Raw genomic sequence first — 15,794 nt, 5'->3', positions numbered from 1 at the left:
TGCTCCTTTGAATATTAAACGCATGTTCCCTCATGCTCTTTTAAACTGGCTAGTGCTTGCAATTTATCTGTGCAAAAGGCTTCCGATGATGTGTACCTTCAAAGAATAAAAAAGTGGCCATATTGTCAGACCCGAGGAACATTCAAAACATAAACGAACTAGGGATGCACCGAAATGAAAATTCTTGGACGAAACCGGAAATTACTTTAAGATAATTATTAATTTCTTATCTTTGTATTATTATTATTATTATTATTATTATTATTATTATTATTATTATTATTATTATTATTATTATTATTAGACTTTTTAATTAAATGCAATAATTTTAGTGAATCTGAATTTAAAAAACAAGCCAATAAAATAAAATAAGCACACTTTTTTTAAAGTAACATAGCCCTATATTAAAATAATATTAAATATCAATTCATTCAGTTATATGCAACAGACTCGGATAACAGATTTATTTTTTGACTGATTATCAAAATAAAGTATAGTTCTAGAAAACTATTATTGTCAGAGCATTTGAGCAGATGGCAGGGAGTGGATCAGTGAACGAGAAGGTAGCGTCATTTTAGCAGCGTTGCCCAGCACGGCTATACCATGTTACAGCACAGTAGGGCTACTGCAGAGAGAATTCTACTACAGAGAAATTTCATATCGGCACGTTATTTGAGCGGACTTTGCTTTTCCGGTGAGCGTGATCAGAACATGAGTGGAGCGTACACACGCGGAACGGAGAGCGCGGTGCACACATAGAGCGGAAAAGCGGAGCCGCTCATGAAAATATGCTTTGCGAGAGTGTGAAACCTGATCACCGAACACTGAGGGGCTGGGTGGCATATCTTTGGCTTATATTTTCTGCCTTTTTTTTCTCTTTCGGACTAAAAAGAGAATTTTCCGCTGACGATATTTCAGTGCATCCCTAAAACGAACAAAGACTTTTAAACATAAAGCTAAAATCAGAAAGGAGACTGAAGCTTTGTTTGAGCTTGTTTAACCTCCAGTGTCTCTCTCCACAGCTTTCAGTCTGGATACGGAGCAGCCGGACTACGATTTGGACTCGGAGGATGATGCTTTTGTGAATAAGCTGAAAAAGAAGCTGGAGGTGGAGGCCCTGCAGTTCGAGGAGATGATTGACAGATTAGAGAAAGGCAGCGGACAGCAGGTTATTAAAAAGATTCACCGCTTATAATGTGAACTGCATATAAAAATAAAAATAAAAACCTTGGGGATTTCAGACAGTGACGCTCAACTTTAAATTAAAAGCTGAATTGATTCTGTTAAACCTCTCTGTCTGAATTCTGGATGTCTGTGTGGAATGCTTAAACTAGAAGTCCAAATAGAAGTAGAACATTTAAAAGACGAACAGCTGTTAGCTAATGCTGATAATCTTAATATATTGTGTTATTAAAGGGGTCCTATTATGCTTTTTCACTTTTTTCAACTTTAGGTAGTGTATAATGTTGCTTGTAGAGCATTAACAAAGATCTGCAAGGTTACAAAACTCAATGTCCACTTCAAAGGGAGACATTTTAGTTATCAGAATCCACTTTCCAAGAACTACAACGAACGGCTCGTTTGGCCGTCACTAAATCACTACAACGTGATTTTCCCAGGCTTTATAGAGTCATAATGTTCCTTATTTATATAATTAAGTGGACGAGACCTGGATGAGCTGCTGCTATGTCAAAGAGCCGCTGTTTTTTTCCACAACTCATTTTTTTTGACCTTCCTAAGGCTGACAAACTTAGAATGTGTAAAATTTATTTTAAACACTGTTCCTGAACATTATAATCTCTGTTTATCTGTGCGCTGGTCATTTTAAAAAGAACAGCTTCCAGAAACACGATGCAGGCTACACACAAATGCTTCTCTTGAAATGGAGCAGTTTCTACTTTGTCTGGAAAATCTAAGTTGCGTTTTCTATTAACAGTTCTAATTATAAGTTTTATGTTGTTGCTACACTCGCCTGCTAGCCAACATTAGTGTTGATATAGTGTTGTTTAGTATCTTTTCTAAGGCTGTTCACTGGCCCTTAGGAAATTAACCATGTTTTTGTGATCGTTACTGTTTGTATAAACCATAGTTTTCTTACAAATATCTTGATTAAATGGTGGGTAACATCGTACTTATAATGTACAAGAAAAACATACCACTCTGAAACGTCCTGTGAAATCCGTGCTGGCAAACTCCTTGCATGAAATCCGTTCTGGATGCTCCTCTTGTTTTTTAACATTGTCAGGGTCTGAATCTGGTTTGAAATTGCCGCCATCCTTTATATTTACACTAGAGCAGATCTTGCATTCATGGAGGGGCGGAACATTTCTTGAACACTCGCTAAGCACTGCCAATCACAGCACACTAGGCCAGCTAACAATCACAGCACATTTTATATTTTGGAAGGAGGGGCTTCATCGCAACCAGAACTAAACACTGCGTTCGGGACAGACTGGGGAGAGAGGTGCTGTAATAATGTAAAATATGTGACTTTGTAAAAGAGCATTATGGGACCCCTTTAACTTTTTTCCGGAATTTCTTTTTTTTGTTCAGCACAGATGTATTAAATTGATCAAGTGACATTTACATTATTACAAAAGATTTCTATTTCAAATAAATGCTGTTCTTTTGAACTTTCTATACAACAAAGAATCCTGAAAGGTTTTCATAAATATTAAAGGGATTGTTCACCCAAAAATTTTATTTGTCATTTACTCACCCTTATGTTGTTCCAAACCTTTGGGTTTCTTTTTTCTGTTGAACACAAAAGATGATATTGGAATGTCGGTAACCAACTGTTGATAACATTGATAATAATAAGAAATGTTTCTTGAGCAGCAAATCGACATCATGTGACACTAAAGACTGGAGTAATGATGCTGAAATTTCAGCTTTGCATAACAGGAATAAATTACACTTATAATATATTCAAATAGAAAACCAATTATTGCAATGGTAATGCACAGTATTACTGTTTTTACTTGGTCTTACTAACCCCAAACTTTTGAACTGTAGTGTACATTTATTTATATTGGTCTGTCGTTATATTTATTAATTTAATCTTTGTATTTTTATATAATGTTTTATTAGTATTAACTACATTTTTCTGTACCACAGCTGGTGACCCTACAGGAAGCGAAGCTTTTACTGAAGGAAGATGACGATCTGATCAGGGAGGTGTTTGAGTACTGGAGCAGAAAGAGGAAACTGTGTAAAAATGGATCCCTCATCCCAACTATCAAGCAGGAAAGGCGGGACGGATCCAGTACCAGTGACCCCTACGTGGCCTTCAGACGCAGGACCGAGAAGATGCAGACGAGAAAGGTGAGCGGTCCTAGTCAGAGCTGTGGCCCTATCAATGTTTTATTCTCAATCCTTTAATGCTGATCCTCTAACGGACTGGACAGATGAAAGCAACTCAATACAGCAGTCACTTTGATCGATCCGTATTTGTCACTGTAGTTTTTTCCTTGAAGTCCACACAGTTTTGTAAGTACAACATCTAATAACTGGTCAATGCTAGACAGCCATGTGAGGTGAACTGAAGACTGAGTCTGTTGTAAATGTTTAGTATGCTTTTATAGTACAATAGAGTGTTCCAGACAGCCTTTTAATATCATGCTTAATTTTACTGCATGCTTTTTAAATGACAGTGGAAAACATTTAATGCATTTAGAAACGTTCTTGTTTTATAAAGCTAAAGCTCTGCGAGCTCTTTATCTTTTTGAAGTCTTTCTCATAACGACTTGCAGGAGTTTTCCTTAAACAATCAGGCATTTAGTTGATGATCATCCTTGTGTGTGGTCTTTTCTCCTCACCAAACTTTGCCATTATTTGTTGACTGAGTTTTGAGCATCACTGAACTGGAAAAAAAAGATTCTTACATAGTGACAATAGCAGTTTTTTTAGTATGGCATTGACATTTTTAATTGTGTGCATGTATTATATAAATTAGTCATCTCCAGGAAGAGTTGATAGATGTCTTGTTTTAATTTTTTTTTTTTTTGTAATTCTTTTACTGCTAATTATGTCATATATATGTCATAATTATTTATTTTTTTACTTTGTTTTTTTTTTTACTTTGTTTTTTTAACTGCTTGAATAATTGAAACTGCCAACTGCTTTTTACTTGATTCATATTTTTCATTTATGTCCTTGTTCTATTGTTTTGCTTTCTTTATTTTATTACTGACTGTTTACCAGAATAATTGCTTAAAACAGGAGTTGTGCTAAACACCCTTTTACACACCTGGTCACTTCATGCGTTCGATGCGTGTAAAATCTGATCGCTCAAAACTCTTCATGAGGTGGTTTGAGACTCATTCCAATCGAAACTGGATCAAACTTTTGAAGGCACATATGTGAATTTTACTGGTAAAATGGTAAAAAAGTAAATGTGTGAGAGCGTGCTGGTACTGTAACACACATCGCATTCGCCACAAATTTGGCCGTTGCAGATGAGTGGCTGACTCTCTCGTCATTAAGCAGACTCGCATTACTGCCACAAATGAAACTGAAAATTTGGCATCAGATCCTGAAGCTCAACGCGGTCATCTTCGTTAAAGGTAGTGAGACTAAATATTCCGATCAGTAAAAATTCATGACGTGACCAGGTGTAAACGGGCCCATTATTTTTCTGTGCTATTGAAATTGATGTAAAGAATTGTGAAATTTCATTTGTATTGGTATCAACGACAGTAATTTTGACAATTTTGATTGTCGAAACTTCAATTTGACATAAATCAAAGGTTAAAGTATTATAAATCAGTGACTTCCGTTTCTATGTGTTCTTATGCCTCTAAATAGTAGTTGTTAATATGAAGTGTACTAATTTTTCCGTCACGACTCCCCAGAACCGTAAGAATGACGAGGCATCTTATGAGAAGATGCTCAAATTAAGAAGGGACCTGAGTCGAGCCGTCACCATCTTGGAGATGATCAAGAAGCGAGAAAAGAGCAAACGAGAACTGCTTCACCTCACATTGGAGGTTGTGGAAAAGAGGTACATAGACAAACTCTCAGAGCTGCGAAAGTGTTATCAGTGATGTCGAGTGCATGTGTGTGTTATGATGAATGTACATGATTGAGCTTAACTTTTCTTTGCGTTTTAATATGCCTAACCTGCTTGACTCTAGAATTTTCTTAATTGCTTCTGTAATTGTGTGTGCATTCATGCATAATGAGAACGGGTCATGTATTTTTAATTGGCTTAGGCATCATTGCATACCCTAATTAAGGGGCTTGTTTTTAATGGCTAAATGAGCGATTATGCATCACCTTGCTTGTTCATAAAGGGCACATGATCAGGCTCCATTATTCATTTGTCATCTTTAATCACTGAGATATGTTGGGAAATTTGTAATGCATAGATGAATATCAGGGATGTCCCAAGATGATCTCAAGGATCGGTATCAAGGCAGATTAAGCTGCTTCTTTTTTATTAGCTTTTTTGAAGCTCCTTGCCACATCTCTGTATACATTGGATTGATTTATAACTTTAATGTACTTGAAGTGTGCTTCAAGCACGAAGTAAAATACAAGTATTGGATTGGGACTTGATATTGACAGATATCCAATGATCCAGATCGGGGGCACAAAAAAGCTTGATCGGGACATCCCTAGTAAATATACCTCTCAACATTAAAAAAAAGACACAGTTTAAAAACACCAGTTGCGAAAATTAGTTTTTTTCAAATGTCCACTCTTTCCCTTCAGGAACACCATGCCAGACTTTGGTTCAGAGGTGATGGCAGAAGCACTAGCTATGGTAAAACCTGTTTACAAGATTCCCATAATGCCCTTCTCCAGCAGCAGTCAGTACCGCCACCAGGACCACATGGACTTCAAAGACTACAAGACCAAGGTGGGTACATCATGTCTTCACACTGGGTCAAAACTGCATTGTTGAGAGAGAGAAAAAAACAGTCACATTTTATTATTATATTCAGACATGGTGTAAAATATCGATGAAACTAAATATTTATTCGTTATTAACATTTATTTATTATTGACATTATAAATGCATGTTTGTTCCCCTCCACAACAAATGCTTTAAATTTAACAGTATTCAAGCCTTTGGCTTGCTCAGTTGGGGATATTTAATTTAATTTTATCAATCAATAAATTCCACTAGAAACAAACCTTGTTGTATTATTTTATTTTAATTTAATACTGTGAAGCTGCTTTGATACAATCTGTATTGTGAAAAGCGCTATACAAATATACTTGATTTGATTTGATTTGATTTATTCAGAACAGGAATGAAAATGTCAAATTAATTTGCATTAATTTTAAACATTTATTATAAACGTAAAGCCTAAACTACTGAAACTACCAGCTTGTGGGAAATGCACTATACAGATAACCTTGGGTTCACCTGACTTGTATTCTGGAAATACATGTACTTACATGCGCCGTATCTCTCTTTCTTTCAGCCTGAAAAGACAGAGGTGGTCAGAACAAAGAGGAAGTACGAGAAGAAACCCAAAATCCTTCCTCTTTCCACCCCATTGCATTCTGGTCCCTCCCTGTTTAACCCCAAAGACCTCAACCAGTACGACTTCCCCAGCTCTGATGACGAGCCCTTTTCACAGGTACACACAGGGAATTTGCTTGACTAGATGTATCACAGTTTAAAGGTGAAGTTTTGAATTACTGTAATCAATGGCATCATTTGGGGGCAGAACTACAGTACTGTTCAAAAGTTTGGGTCTGTTTTTTTTTTTTTTTTTTTTTTTAATCTCTCAAGCTCATCAAGACTTAATTTATTTGATCAAAAATACAGTAAAACGGTAATAGTGTGAAATATTGCACTTTAAAATAACTTTTCTATTTTAATATATTTTCAAATGTAATTTTATTCCTGTGATGCAATGTGAATTTTCAGCATCATTACTCCAGTCTTCAGTGTCACATGATCCCTCAGAAATCGTTCTAATATGCTGATTTGAAACAGTTCTAATTATCAATGTTGAGAACTTTGCTTAATATTTTTGTGGAAAACATACCTTTTTTTTAGGATTCTTTGATGAATAGAAAGTTCAAAGGAACATGATTATTTTGAAATCAATCTTTTGTTACATTATAAATGTTTTTACTGTAAATATCTTGACCTTTGACCTTCTTGCTGAATAAAAGTATTCATTTCTTTAAAGAAAACCCTTAGCGACCCCAAACTTTTGAACGGTAAAGTACCCGTGCCACTGGTTGTCACTTTACATTTAAATTAATTGTGTTGGTTTGTAAACTTTGGACTTAATTTTTTATGCAATCGATGCATAAAAGACATCCTGTTCCTGTTGTGCAGATACATTCTGGGTCGTCAGAGGCCGAGGAAGAGAACGAGCCCGATGGAGTGTTTGCCTTCAGGCGGAAAGCAGGATGTGTGTATAACGCTGTAGGTGTCGAGCACTTGACCTCAAATCTCATACCTTGCACTTCCTCTGTTCCACACCTCTTTCCTCTCCACTATTGTTCTACACCTCAGTGTATCCTGATGTGCATTATAGCCAAGTAAACACTAAAGTTGCTAAGTTAACAAACAAGAATGCGATAATCCCTTCACATAGATGATCCCTTTAACAACATTGGTGGCTCCCTAGGCATTACTGACACAGGCTGTTTTTGCTGCTGTACCTTTAAGACTTCCGTTTGTAAATCATTTTTATGGTTGACGAGTAAGTTCACAATACTTTGACCAAGTCACAATCCTTTATTCCCTGTATTTTATAGGGATGCGCTGATCCGATAGTCAGTATCGGTATCGTCTCCGATACTGCCATTCTTTGCCGGATCGGGTATCGGTCAGACGAGGCCGATCCAAATCTGATATTGTGCGTATACTATTATGTCATTAAGCCCCACAAAAGGCACAAAAACATTATAGAGCACCATAAAGTTTTCATGCACTATATTATAAGTGTTCAGAAGCCATTCTATAGTATAATGTGAGGTAGAAATTAATATTTAAGTCGTTAAATTCAAGTTCATGTGAACTCTTCCCTCCGCTGTGGCTGTCAGTGATTCTCCATTCAGCATTCAAACAGCGCGTCGCGTTCGGTTACGACAGTCAACATGACGAAACTCTCTCCAAGATGATTCAATGTTACTATTATTATACTTGATCTGTAGATAAAGGTCTATTGTTTTGCATAAAATGACTGTATTGCTATACCTTAAATCATGTTACTTTCTACCGGGTGTCTTGTTAGATCACACGGGAGTAGAGCGCACTATAATTGTTCTTCACGCGCACAGTAACTGAAATTTAAAACTGTTAAAGAAAAGGCTGAATAAACTATTGCATAGATAGAGACTGTATAATACACTACGCATCAATATGTCTTTCCTTAGTGCTTTGAACTTTTCAATGCGGACTCGAAGCGTTGCGCGCTGTGACTCCATGTTGCTTCAAGCGCATCATTCTGCACACATGAGCGCTTTGTGCCGCTCTGTATTGGAGCCTTTCATATCATAATACTTTTGTGCAATGGAAGTTTATTAATAGCCTTTCTTGTTCTGTCCTATCTATCATATCTTGCTGCCACATTTTTTTTTAATCTTGTTTTTCATTCATGTATTTTACAACAATGCAAAGAGCAATGTGTAACGTTTGACCAGATTTAGTGCTACACTAATGGGTCTCATTCATGAAACATTCATAAATATACGAGTAAATATGTGAGTGATTTGCGTGTAAAAAGACATTCCCTAAAATTCTTCTCCTGTTTCACAAATACTTTCGTAAACGTCAGATGTGATAGTGAAATGTGTGTGTGTGTGTGTTAATGAATTCCAATCAGTTGTAAATGAGACGCGCGTGCACGTTCATTCTCAATTACCATAAATTCCGCCCATTAAAACCGACTGACAACTATATATGGGCATCATATTATGACACGAAACGAAGGATTTCAACATGTCTTCTCAAAAGCGAATGAAGAAGAGAAATTTCTCAGATGCAGAAATTGAAGTTTTATTATCAGAAGTTCATTCAAAACGCCACATTTTATTTTCAAGTGGCGTATCAGGTCCTAAAAAAAAGGATTTTTTAGGTAATAATGCTTTTACCTAAATGCTTTAGGTAAAAATGCTTGGTAGCATATTACAGATGCAGTTAATGGAGTTTCATCTGTTAATCGAACAGTCCCAGAAGTGAAAAGAAAATGGTTCAACATGAAGCTTGACTGCAACACTTGTGACTTGCGGACTTGTAAAAAAAAAAAAAAGAATAAACAGCTTGAATATAAAAATAAAATTAAAAAAAGACTTGCGGACTTGTGTCAGCAGGTGTAGATTTCTTTCGTACCAACTAACATTTGGAAAATACGAACATTTTAATGAATCCGAAAATTTACGCCAGAACCACTTTACACACGATTTACACAAACATTCGTTATGCTCGTGTTTCATGAATGAGACCCATTGTCTCTTATTTGTTCCCCACTAAATGTTTTTTTTTGTTGTTTTTTTTTACTAAATGTTCAGATTCTATTAAATTATTGTGCACTCGTGATTTTAGATTTCTAGAGTAAATTTTACTGCTGAGTTATCCACTAATCTAGTTTATAATAGCATTTTTGTCAAAGATTATATTCATGTATTTTTTTGGATTTGTTGTTTTTCTTTATAATGAAGTTGTCTGTGTTTAGTAGATTGTGTTTAACACACAAAATAGTGATTATCAGTTCAACACACAAGAGTTATAGAAATTCTACTTGATTTAAAAAATTAAAAAAAACTGCGCTGGTATTGGACCGGTTCTGAAAAAATGGTATCGCTGCATCCCTAGTATTTTATTTCCTTTACTGCTTCGTTTAACCCTTTTCCCTCTGTTTTGAAGGTCACGTTCATTCTCGTTTTGGTTTCTGTTGTTCTTGCAGGCCCGTTTGGATCAGAGCGGTGACTGGCCCTGGTCTGGGGAAACAGAGGGAGCGTCATGTGACCCGCGGTTCCGATACTCCCTCACCAGTCTCACCATTCCCCGCCGCTGTGTCGGGTTGGCACGGCGACGGCTGGGACGGGGCGGCAGGTGAGTCAAGTCCATATGTCTTTCGGTCTCATTCGGACGACTTGAATTGTATTTCGTGTTTTCTTAATCGGATTTAATCTGTTCCTCAGGTTTCTTCTGGATCGGGCCTATTCGGATTTGAACGGATTATTCCAAAGTCTGGACTCAGAGCCGGACTTCTCTTTACCTGCTTCTCCTCTCCATACAGAAACCACTTCCCAGACTGTTACCTCAACCAACACATCCTCTTTATCACAATCCTCACCCTCTTCCTCTCAGACTTCGTATTCAGACCTGAGGCAAATCCTCCGAAACATCAAATCGTGCCGCTGGAGGCACTTTAAACCACGGACACTAACCAGCCAATCAGGCGCAGGGGATGCACTGTCCCGGAAACCGTTCAGGGGTTTGGTCAGGGGCGGCGCAGGGCCGGGTGGCAGTACACTGGGCAGGACAGCGGGCATGGGACCACCTGCAGTCGGTGAGTGCACTCAAACTCAAACACTAGTGTGCATGCAAAGTGCTGGAACTGTTTGTTTGCTCATGTTTAATTCATCGTCGTCAATGAAAACTGGAAATAAACTCTGCATGATTGACGGTTATTATAATTGAGAAAGCTCAGTGTTTGCTGCAGCGATGCATGGGAATGTTATTTTGGGCCCTTCAGTGGCAGTGCCCTTTTCAGCAGGGATATGCAAAACTTATTTTTATAATGTGTGTATGCATGAATGTGTATATATGTATATATTATCTTGTGTGTACATTTTTGCTACAATAAATTGTTAGCTTTTATCATATATTGCATTAGCTCAAATTGGGCACCGGCAAACATTATCAGTGTTTTAGTAGTTTCCTCTAAATTTGACTAAAAAAGCAAACATTTATGAGCCTTTTACAGAACCAAATATTATATAAATAATTTTATTATTATTAAATGCAACTGGTCTATAAATGTCTGCCAACACTTGAGCAATGACAATTATTTTTTATTACAAAATATTTAAATGAGGACAAATCAGTTGACAGTTCGCTCTTCATTGTCAGAAGAAAACCAATAAACCAGAAGCAACTGTTCATCAGAAGCACAGCTGCATCTTTTCATAAAACCTCATTAAATGCGTCCAGCATTAAATGAAACTCTTTCAGATGATGGCGAGAGCACAGCGTTTGCATATGTAGTCTATTCTCCTGTTTCATATCTGTGTAATGCTCCAGTGATCAGCTCTGTTTTTTAATAATGACATGGTTGCAGCTCACTTGTTTTCCTCTATTTGTTGGAAAAAAAAAATTTGTATTAGTACCTAAACAAGGAAGAATATTCTTTTAAAACAGTCTTTTGCATTATTATGAGAATATATTGATTGGTCAAACTTTTGTTTCTAGTCTATTATAGTATTTGCATAATTCATCAGTTCACATTTATTCTAAACAAATGTTTTTCTTTGTATTATTTCATCAAAATATAATGACTTTCACCACCTCTTAGACAGCATTTCTGTGTATAAAACTATTTTACGAATAACATCATAACTCTAACTAACACAACACCTGTGTTGCAAATAACATTGTGTTTTTCATAATATTTCTAGTCTCTTTCATTCAACAAGAAATGCTGTGGAATTTCGGTTCTGTATGTCAGATGTCTAATATTTACGTGTGTGTGTGTGTTCCAGCGTTCACAGCTGAGCAATATCAGCAGCATCAAGAACAGCTGGCCCTTATGCAGAAACAGCAGCTGGAGCAGATACAACAACAGGCCAATGACACAGGCTCCAGTCAGGTGTGTAACGCAGAGACACAAGTGTCACTCACGTCTGAAAGTGTGATGCTTTATATAACAATCTGCCGGTGTGCCCTCAGTCTCTCGTGTCCAAGACGTTGGACTCAGTCAGCGCCCAGTTTGCCGCCTCTGCACTCATGACCTCTGACCAGCTTTTGACCCTAAAGGTTAAAGAGGACGGCATGGGAGGCGGAGTCAACGGTGTCGTCCAAGCTTCAGGTTTGTGTTTTGGACGAGCTTAAACTTTTTCATTTGCATTTACTCATCCTGAAATACATTATAAATTTACACATTTGTATAATTAATAATTTTCTCTTTGACAGGCGTTTACAAGGGGTTGAGCGTCTCCGCCACGTCCTCTGCTTCTGTCCTCACTAGCCAACCAACATCGACCGCTGCGCCGCCCACCTTCCTTTCCTCCACTAGCAACTCTAACACAAGCACCGCCCACACGGTCCATAACCCTATAGGCAACAACACAGCCAACTCCACCTCTCAGGTCCTGATCGGCAACAACCTACGTCTTAGCGTCACCGCGCCCTCTATCGCCAGTCTGAATGCCCGACACCTTCCCAGAAGTCTCAGCAACGTGCCACCCGCTGCCTTGAAGCTCGCCGCCGCCAGCAACTGTCAGCTCCCCAAAGTCAACACTGGGTAAAGAATTACATGCATTCAATTTCTTTTCTTTTTGCAGATATTTTTTTAATTTTAAAAAAATAATTTGCACACTATATTTAGCAAACACAATCCCAATGGAAGCTTGTTTCTGCCATGGAATAAAAAAAAATACAAAATATAAAAATATAAACTCTCAGTTCTAAGAAATAGTGCAATTGCGAGATATCAACTTGCAATTGAGGTATAAAGTCAAATTCTGAAAAAAAGTTCTGACATTCTCGCAATTGTAAGTTAATGACCTGCTATTCTGAGGAAAATTTTAAAAATTACTATATAAATATTTAATATAAAAAATATTAACTCACTATTGCGAGACACTATTTTTTTACTATATCAAATCCAGCATCTTTTCATTGTTTTATGTAATTTTGTTTGCTGATATTTATTTTTGCTATATTCAGCCAATTGTAACAATCCATCTGTTTATTTGTCTTTATAACAGTAACAATCCAGCATTTTTCTGCAAATATTTGTTTATTATTAATAATCCAGCATTTGTGTTTTGCCATTTTTGTCAATTTCACCAAACAGTGACAGTCCAGCATTTCTTTTTTCAATATAGCTTTTTGTATTGCAAATATTTGTTTTTATAACAGTAGCAACCCAGGTGCAGTCACACCTTGACTTAAAGCATGAAAATTTGCTTTGGACTTCACATCAAAATATGACGTCACTCTTTTGTCTTTAAATTTGAATAAACTATAAATAAAAAATGCATTCATAAATGGTAAACCTACTTGTCTGTCCACAATGAATGGGAGAAATTGCAATGCTCAATATGGCAGCCTTTTTGTTTTTTTCTTAACTCTTGAAAGTTGAACTAAAGAATCAGATATATAGTTAAATTTCCCTATTTTAGCAGATTTAATGGAGCTGTACTCCAGGGAAACTGCCAACATGGCTGCCGAGTGAACTCTCATCTGTGTCTCATCTCGAAGCCCTTGTCGGCCGCACACAGAGGCTGCCTCATTTCAGTAAAATAACCATTTCGTCCCAAAGTCATTAAGAAATTACAACAATGTTCTGTACACTTCACAAGGAATAACACTCAATTTTATAATGGTTATTTTTCTGAAACGAGACATCCTTGATGACGTCTGCGGCCGCAAAATGTGACCTCTGGAAAAAGAGACATTTGTTTAGATCCCTTATTGGTCACACAAATTTTTTTATTTAATTTTTTTAACATTTGAAAAGGTCATTGTTTTGCAAAATCTAAACTCTTCTTGCTTTTCTGCTTTCTCATATTTACATGGGCGCAAATGCGCGATGTTGGAAATGTCGCGTTAAGCAAGTACATTAGTCAGGTTTATTTGATCGCTTGCCAGGTTATTGATCCGTCTCCTGTTTGTTTACAGGGAGAATCACGAGCAGGAAAAGCAGTCCCTCAACAGTATAGCAGAGAACACAGTGGCCATGGAGGTGACGTAGTGACTGTTGCCTGGATGGCGTTCTTTTTTCTTTTCTTTTCTTTTCTTTTTTTTTTCTGCCCAGTCCAGTCTTCTGGTGCTGTGCACCAATTGGGTTTGGGGAAGCAAAAGGACAGCGGGTTTCCACAACAACTGTCTGAACGTGACACAATTTCGTCTCTTGTTTTTCTTTGTTTTCACCCCCTTTTTTAGTTTTGAACATATGCTGTTTCTGTTAAGAAAAGAGATGTGTAAATTAAGAATATGGCTAATATTCAATGTACAGAACTACATATTTGTAGAAGCCCACCACCACCACCACCCTTGTATATACGCTACTTGAATACAGAACTGTTGAGTTGTGATGTTTTGCACTTGGGGAATCAAAAAGAGAAAAAAGCGAATGAGGGGGAAGTGTGTGAGTGAACCGTGAGGTCAGGTAAAAGTGAGTGTGTGAATAATCGTGCATGGTGAGGAAACCTGCTGTTCTACCTATTTATTGTGCCGTGTTTACAATTATTTGTTCTTTATGTTCGTTATTTTCTTTAGTTTTTTCGTACACTGTGCCCCTCAGTTGTTTCCTGCGGTGTTGTGAGTGTTTAGGTAGCTGTCAATTCCCGAATTTCCCCGTTTTCACATTTCGACTGGTTCACACTGTGAATCGGATTGAACGTTAATGGTGTCATGCCATTTTTCCCCCCGTATCGTTTTTATTATTATTTTTTTATAATTTTCCCCTCTTCTTCTGCAAGGGATGGGACATGTGGGGGATTGACGCCCTTTAGGTTCAGGGTTTATTGGGAGGGCAATTCAAATTTTTGGGGGGTGGTTATAGAAATCTTCCATTTTTATCATCCCAAATAATAACAAAAAGACAAACAAGGGATGAAGTCTTCACTTTGGGAGCTTCCAAGGCTTCCGGGTCAACTAAGCACTATTGTTTCGAATTGTTTTTTTTAGTTGATTTATTGCTGCTTTTTGTATAAATTCAGTTCCTTTTTCATACGATGGAAACTGTTTGGTTTGTCCCCGTTTTTATTTCTTTGTACAACAGAGTTATTTTTGTATCTTGTTTTGCATTGTTTTGTTTTTTTTTGTCGTTTTCTTGTGGCGAAGCGTCTTTTGCGCTTCTTTAATGGAAGACTTCATTCTTTGTTGCTAAACGTCACGCGCAGCGGCCGATGAGCGTCCAGCGCGGCTGCATCCGAGTCATCATTCCGGTTTATGACGCAAGACCAAGAAGGAGCGAAAGAGGTGGATGCCAAACGAAACGTCATCTCCTTGGCCTTCTCTAAACGCATTAATCCTGCAGACTCTGGACTACTTCAAGGCCTGACAAAAACCACAAGTTAAAGGTTGTGCCTTCCTTTGGGAACGTCCTGCTCAGTCTCTTCCGTGAAGAGGATGCTCCGGGTCAAGGCCGCAGTGCCTGCGGTACACACTTGTCCGGAGCTCGGATCTCCGATGCCCAGTCCACTGGCTGAACTGAATCATCCTCCTCCAGGGGTTTCTAGTCTGATCTGGATGGAGGCAAAAAATGAGAAAATATGGAAAATATTAAAAAGAAAAAATATTATTGAATAAGTGAAAAAAAAAAGAAAAGATATGTGACAATTCAAACATGAATCAGACAATAAAGCCCAGGTTATATGTGAACTAACGAGTTGTCTTTTTATTGTGTGGATGGATGGATGGATGGACAATAGTGATTGATTCTCAATACTTTGTGTCATGACCTGGATGATCGACGACTGTGTTTATAAGTCTCATATTTGTCCTGAGGAGTCCTCCCACTGTTCTTCAGAAAAATCCTCCTCATTCTTTGGTTTTCCAGCATCTTCTGCATATTTGAACCCTTTTCAACAATGGAAGTCTTACAGATTTGGAATGACACGAGAGTGAGGAATTAATGACAATT

General features: G+C 37.4%; 1 protein-coding gene across 3 annotated transcripts in view; it reads left to right on the top strand.

Moving 5' to 3' along the window:
• epc1a (enhancer of polycomb homolog 1 a) overlaps nt 1-15,532 on the top strand; it is a 39,148-nt gene extending 23,616 nt beyond the window's left edge. For all 3 annotated transcript variants that reach the window (XM_084134479.1, XM_084134478.1, XM_084134480.1), the window contains exons 3-14: nt 1,023-1,168; nt 3,118-3,324; nt 4,854-5,002; nt 5,716-5,863; nt 6,435-6,593; nt 7,307-7,396; nt 9,882-10,030; nt 10,120-10,490; nt 11,683-11,789; nt 11,870-12,008; nt 12,113-12,443; nt 13,826-15,532. In XM_084134479.1, coding sequence (XP_083990605.1) covers nt 1,023-1,168; nt 3,118-3,324; nt 4,854-5,002; nt 5,716-5,863; nt 6,435-6,593; nt 7,307-7,396; nt 9,882-10,030; nt 10,120-10,490; nt 11,683-11,789; nt 11,870-12,008; nt 12,113-12,443; nt 13,826-13,898 — 2,069 coding nt within the window. In that variant the 3' untranslated portion in view covers nt 13,899-15,532. The remainder of the gene's footprint in view (nt 1-1,022; nt 1,169-3,117; nt 3,325-4,853; nt 5,003-5,715; nt 5,864-6,434; nt 6,594-7,306; nt 7,397-9,881; nt 10,031-10,119; nt 10,491-11,682; nt 11,790-11,869; nt 12,009-12,112; nt 12,444-13,825) is intronic.
• Nucleotides 15,533-15,794: the final 262 nt, after the last annotated feature.

This window comes from Abramis brama, assembly GCF_963993115.1.
Source record: "Abramis brama genome assembly, chromosome: 14".
Taxonomy (NCBI): Eukaryota; Metazoa; Chordata; class Actinopteri; order Cypriniformes; family Leuciscidae; genus Abramis; species Abramis brama.
Note: the sequence above shows the minus strand (reverse complement) of the source record. Positions and strands in the feature narration are given on the sequence as shown.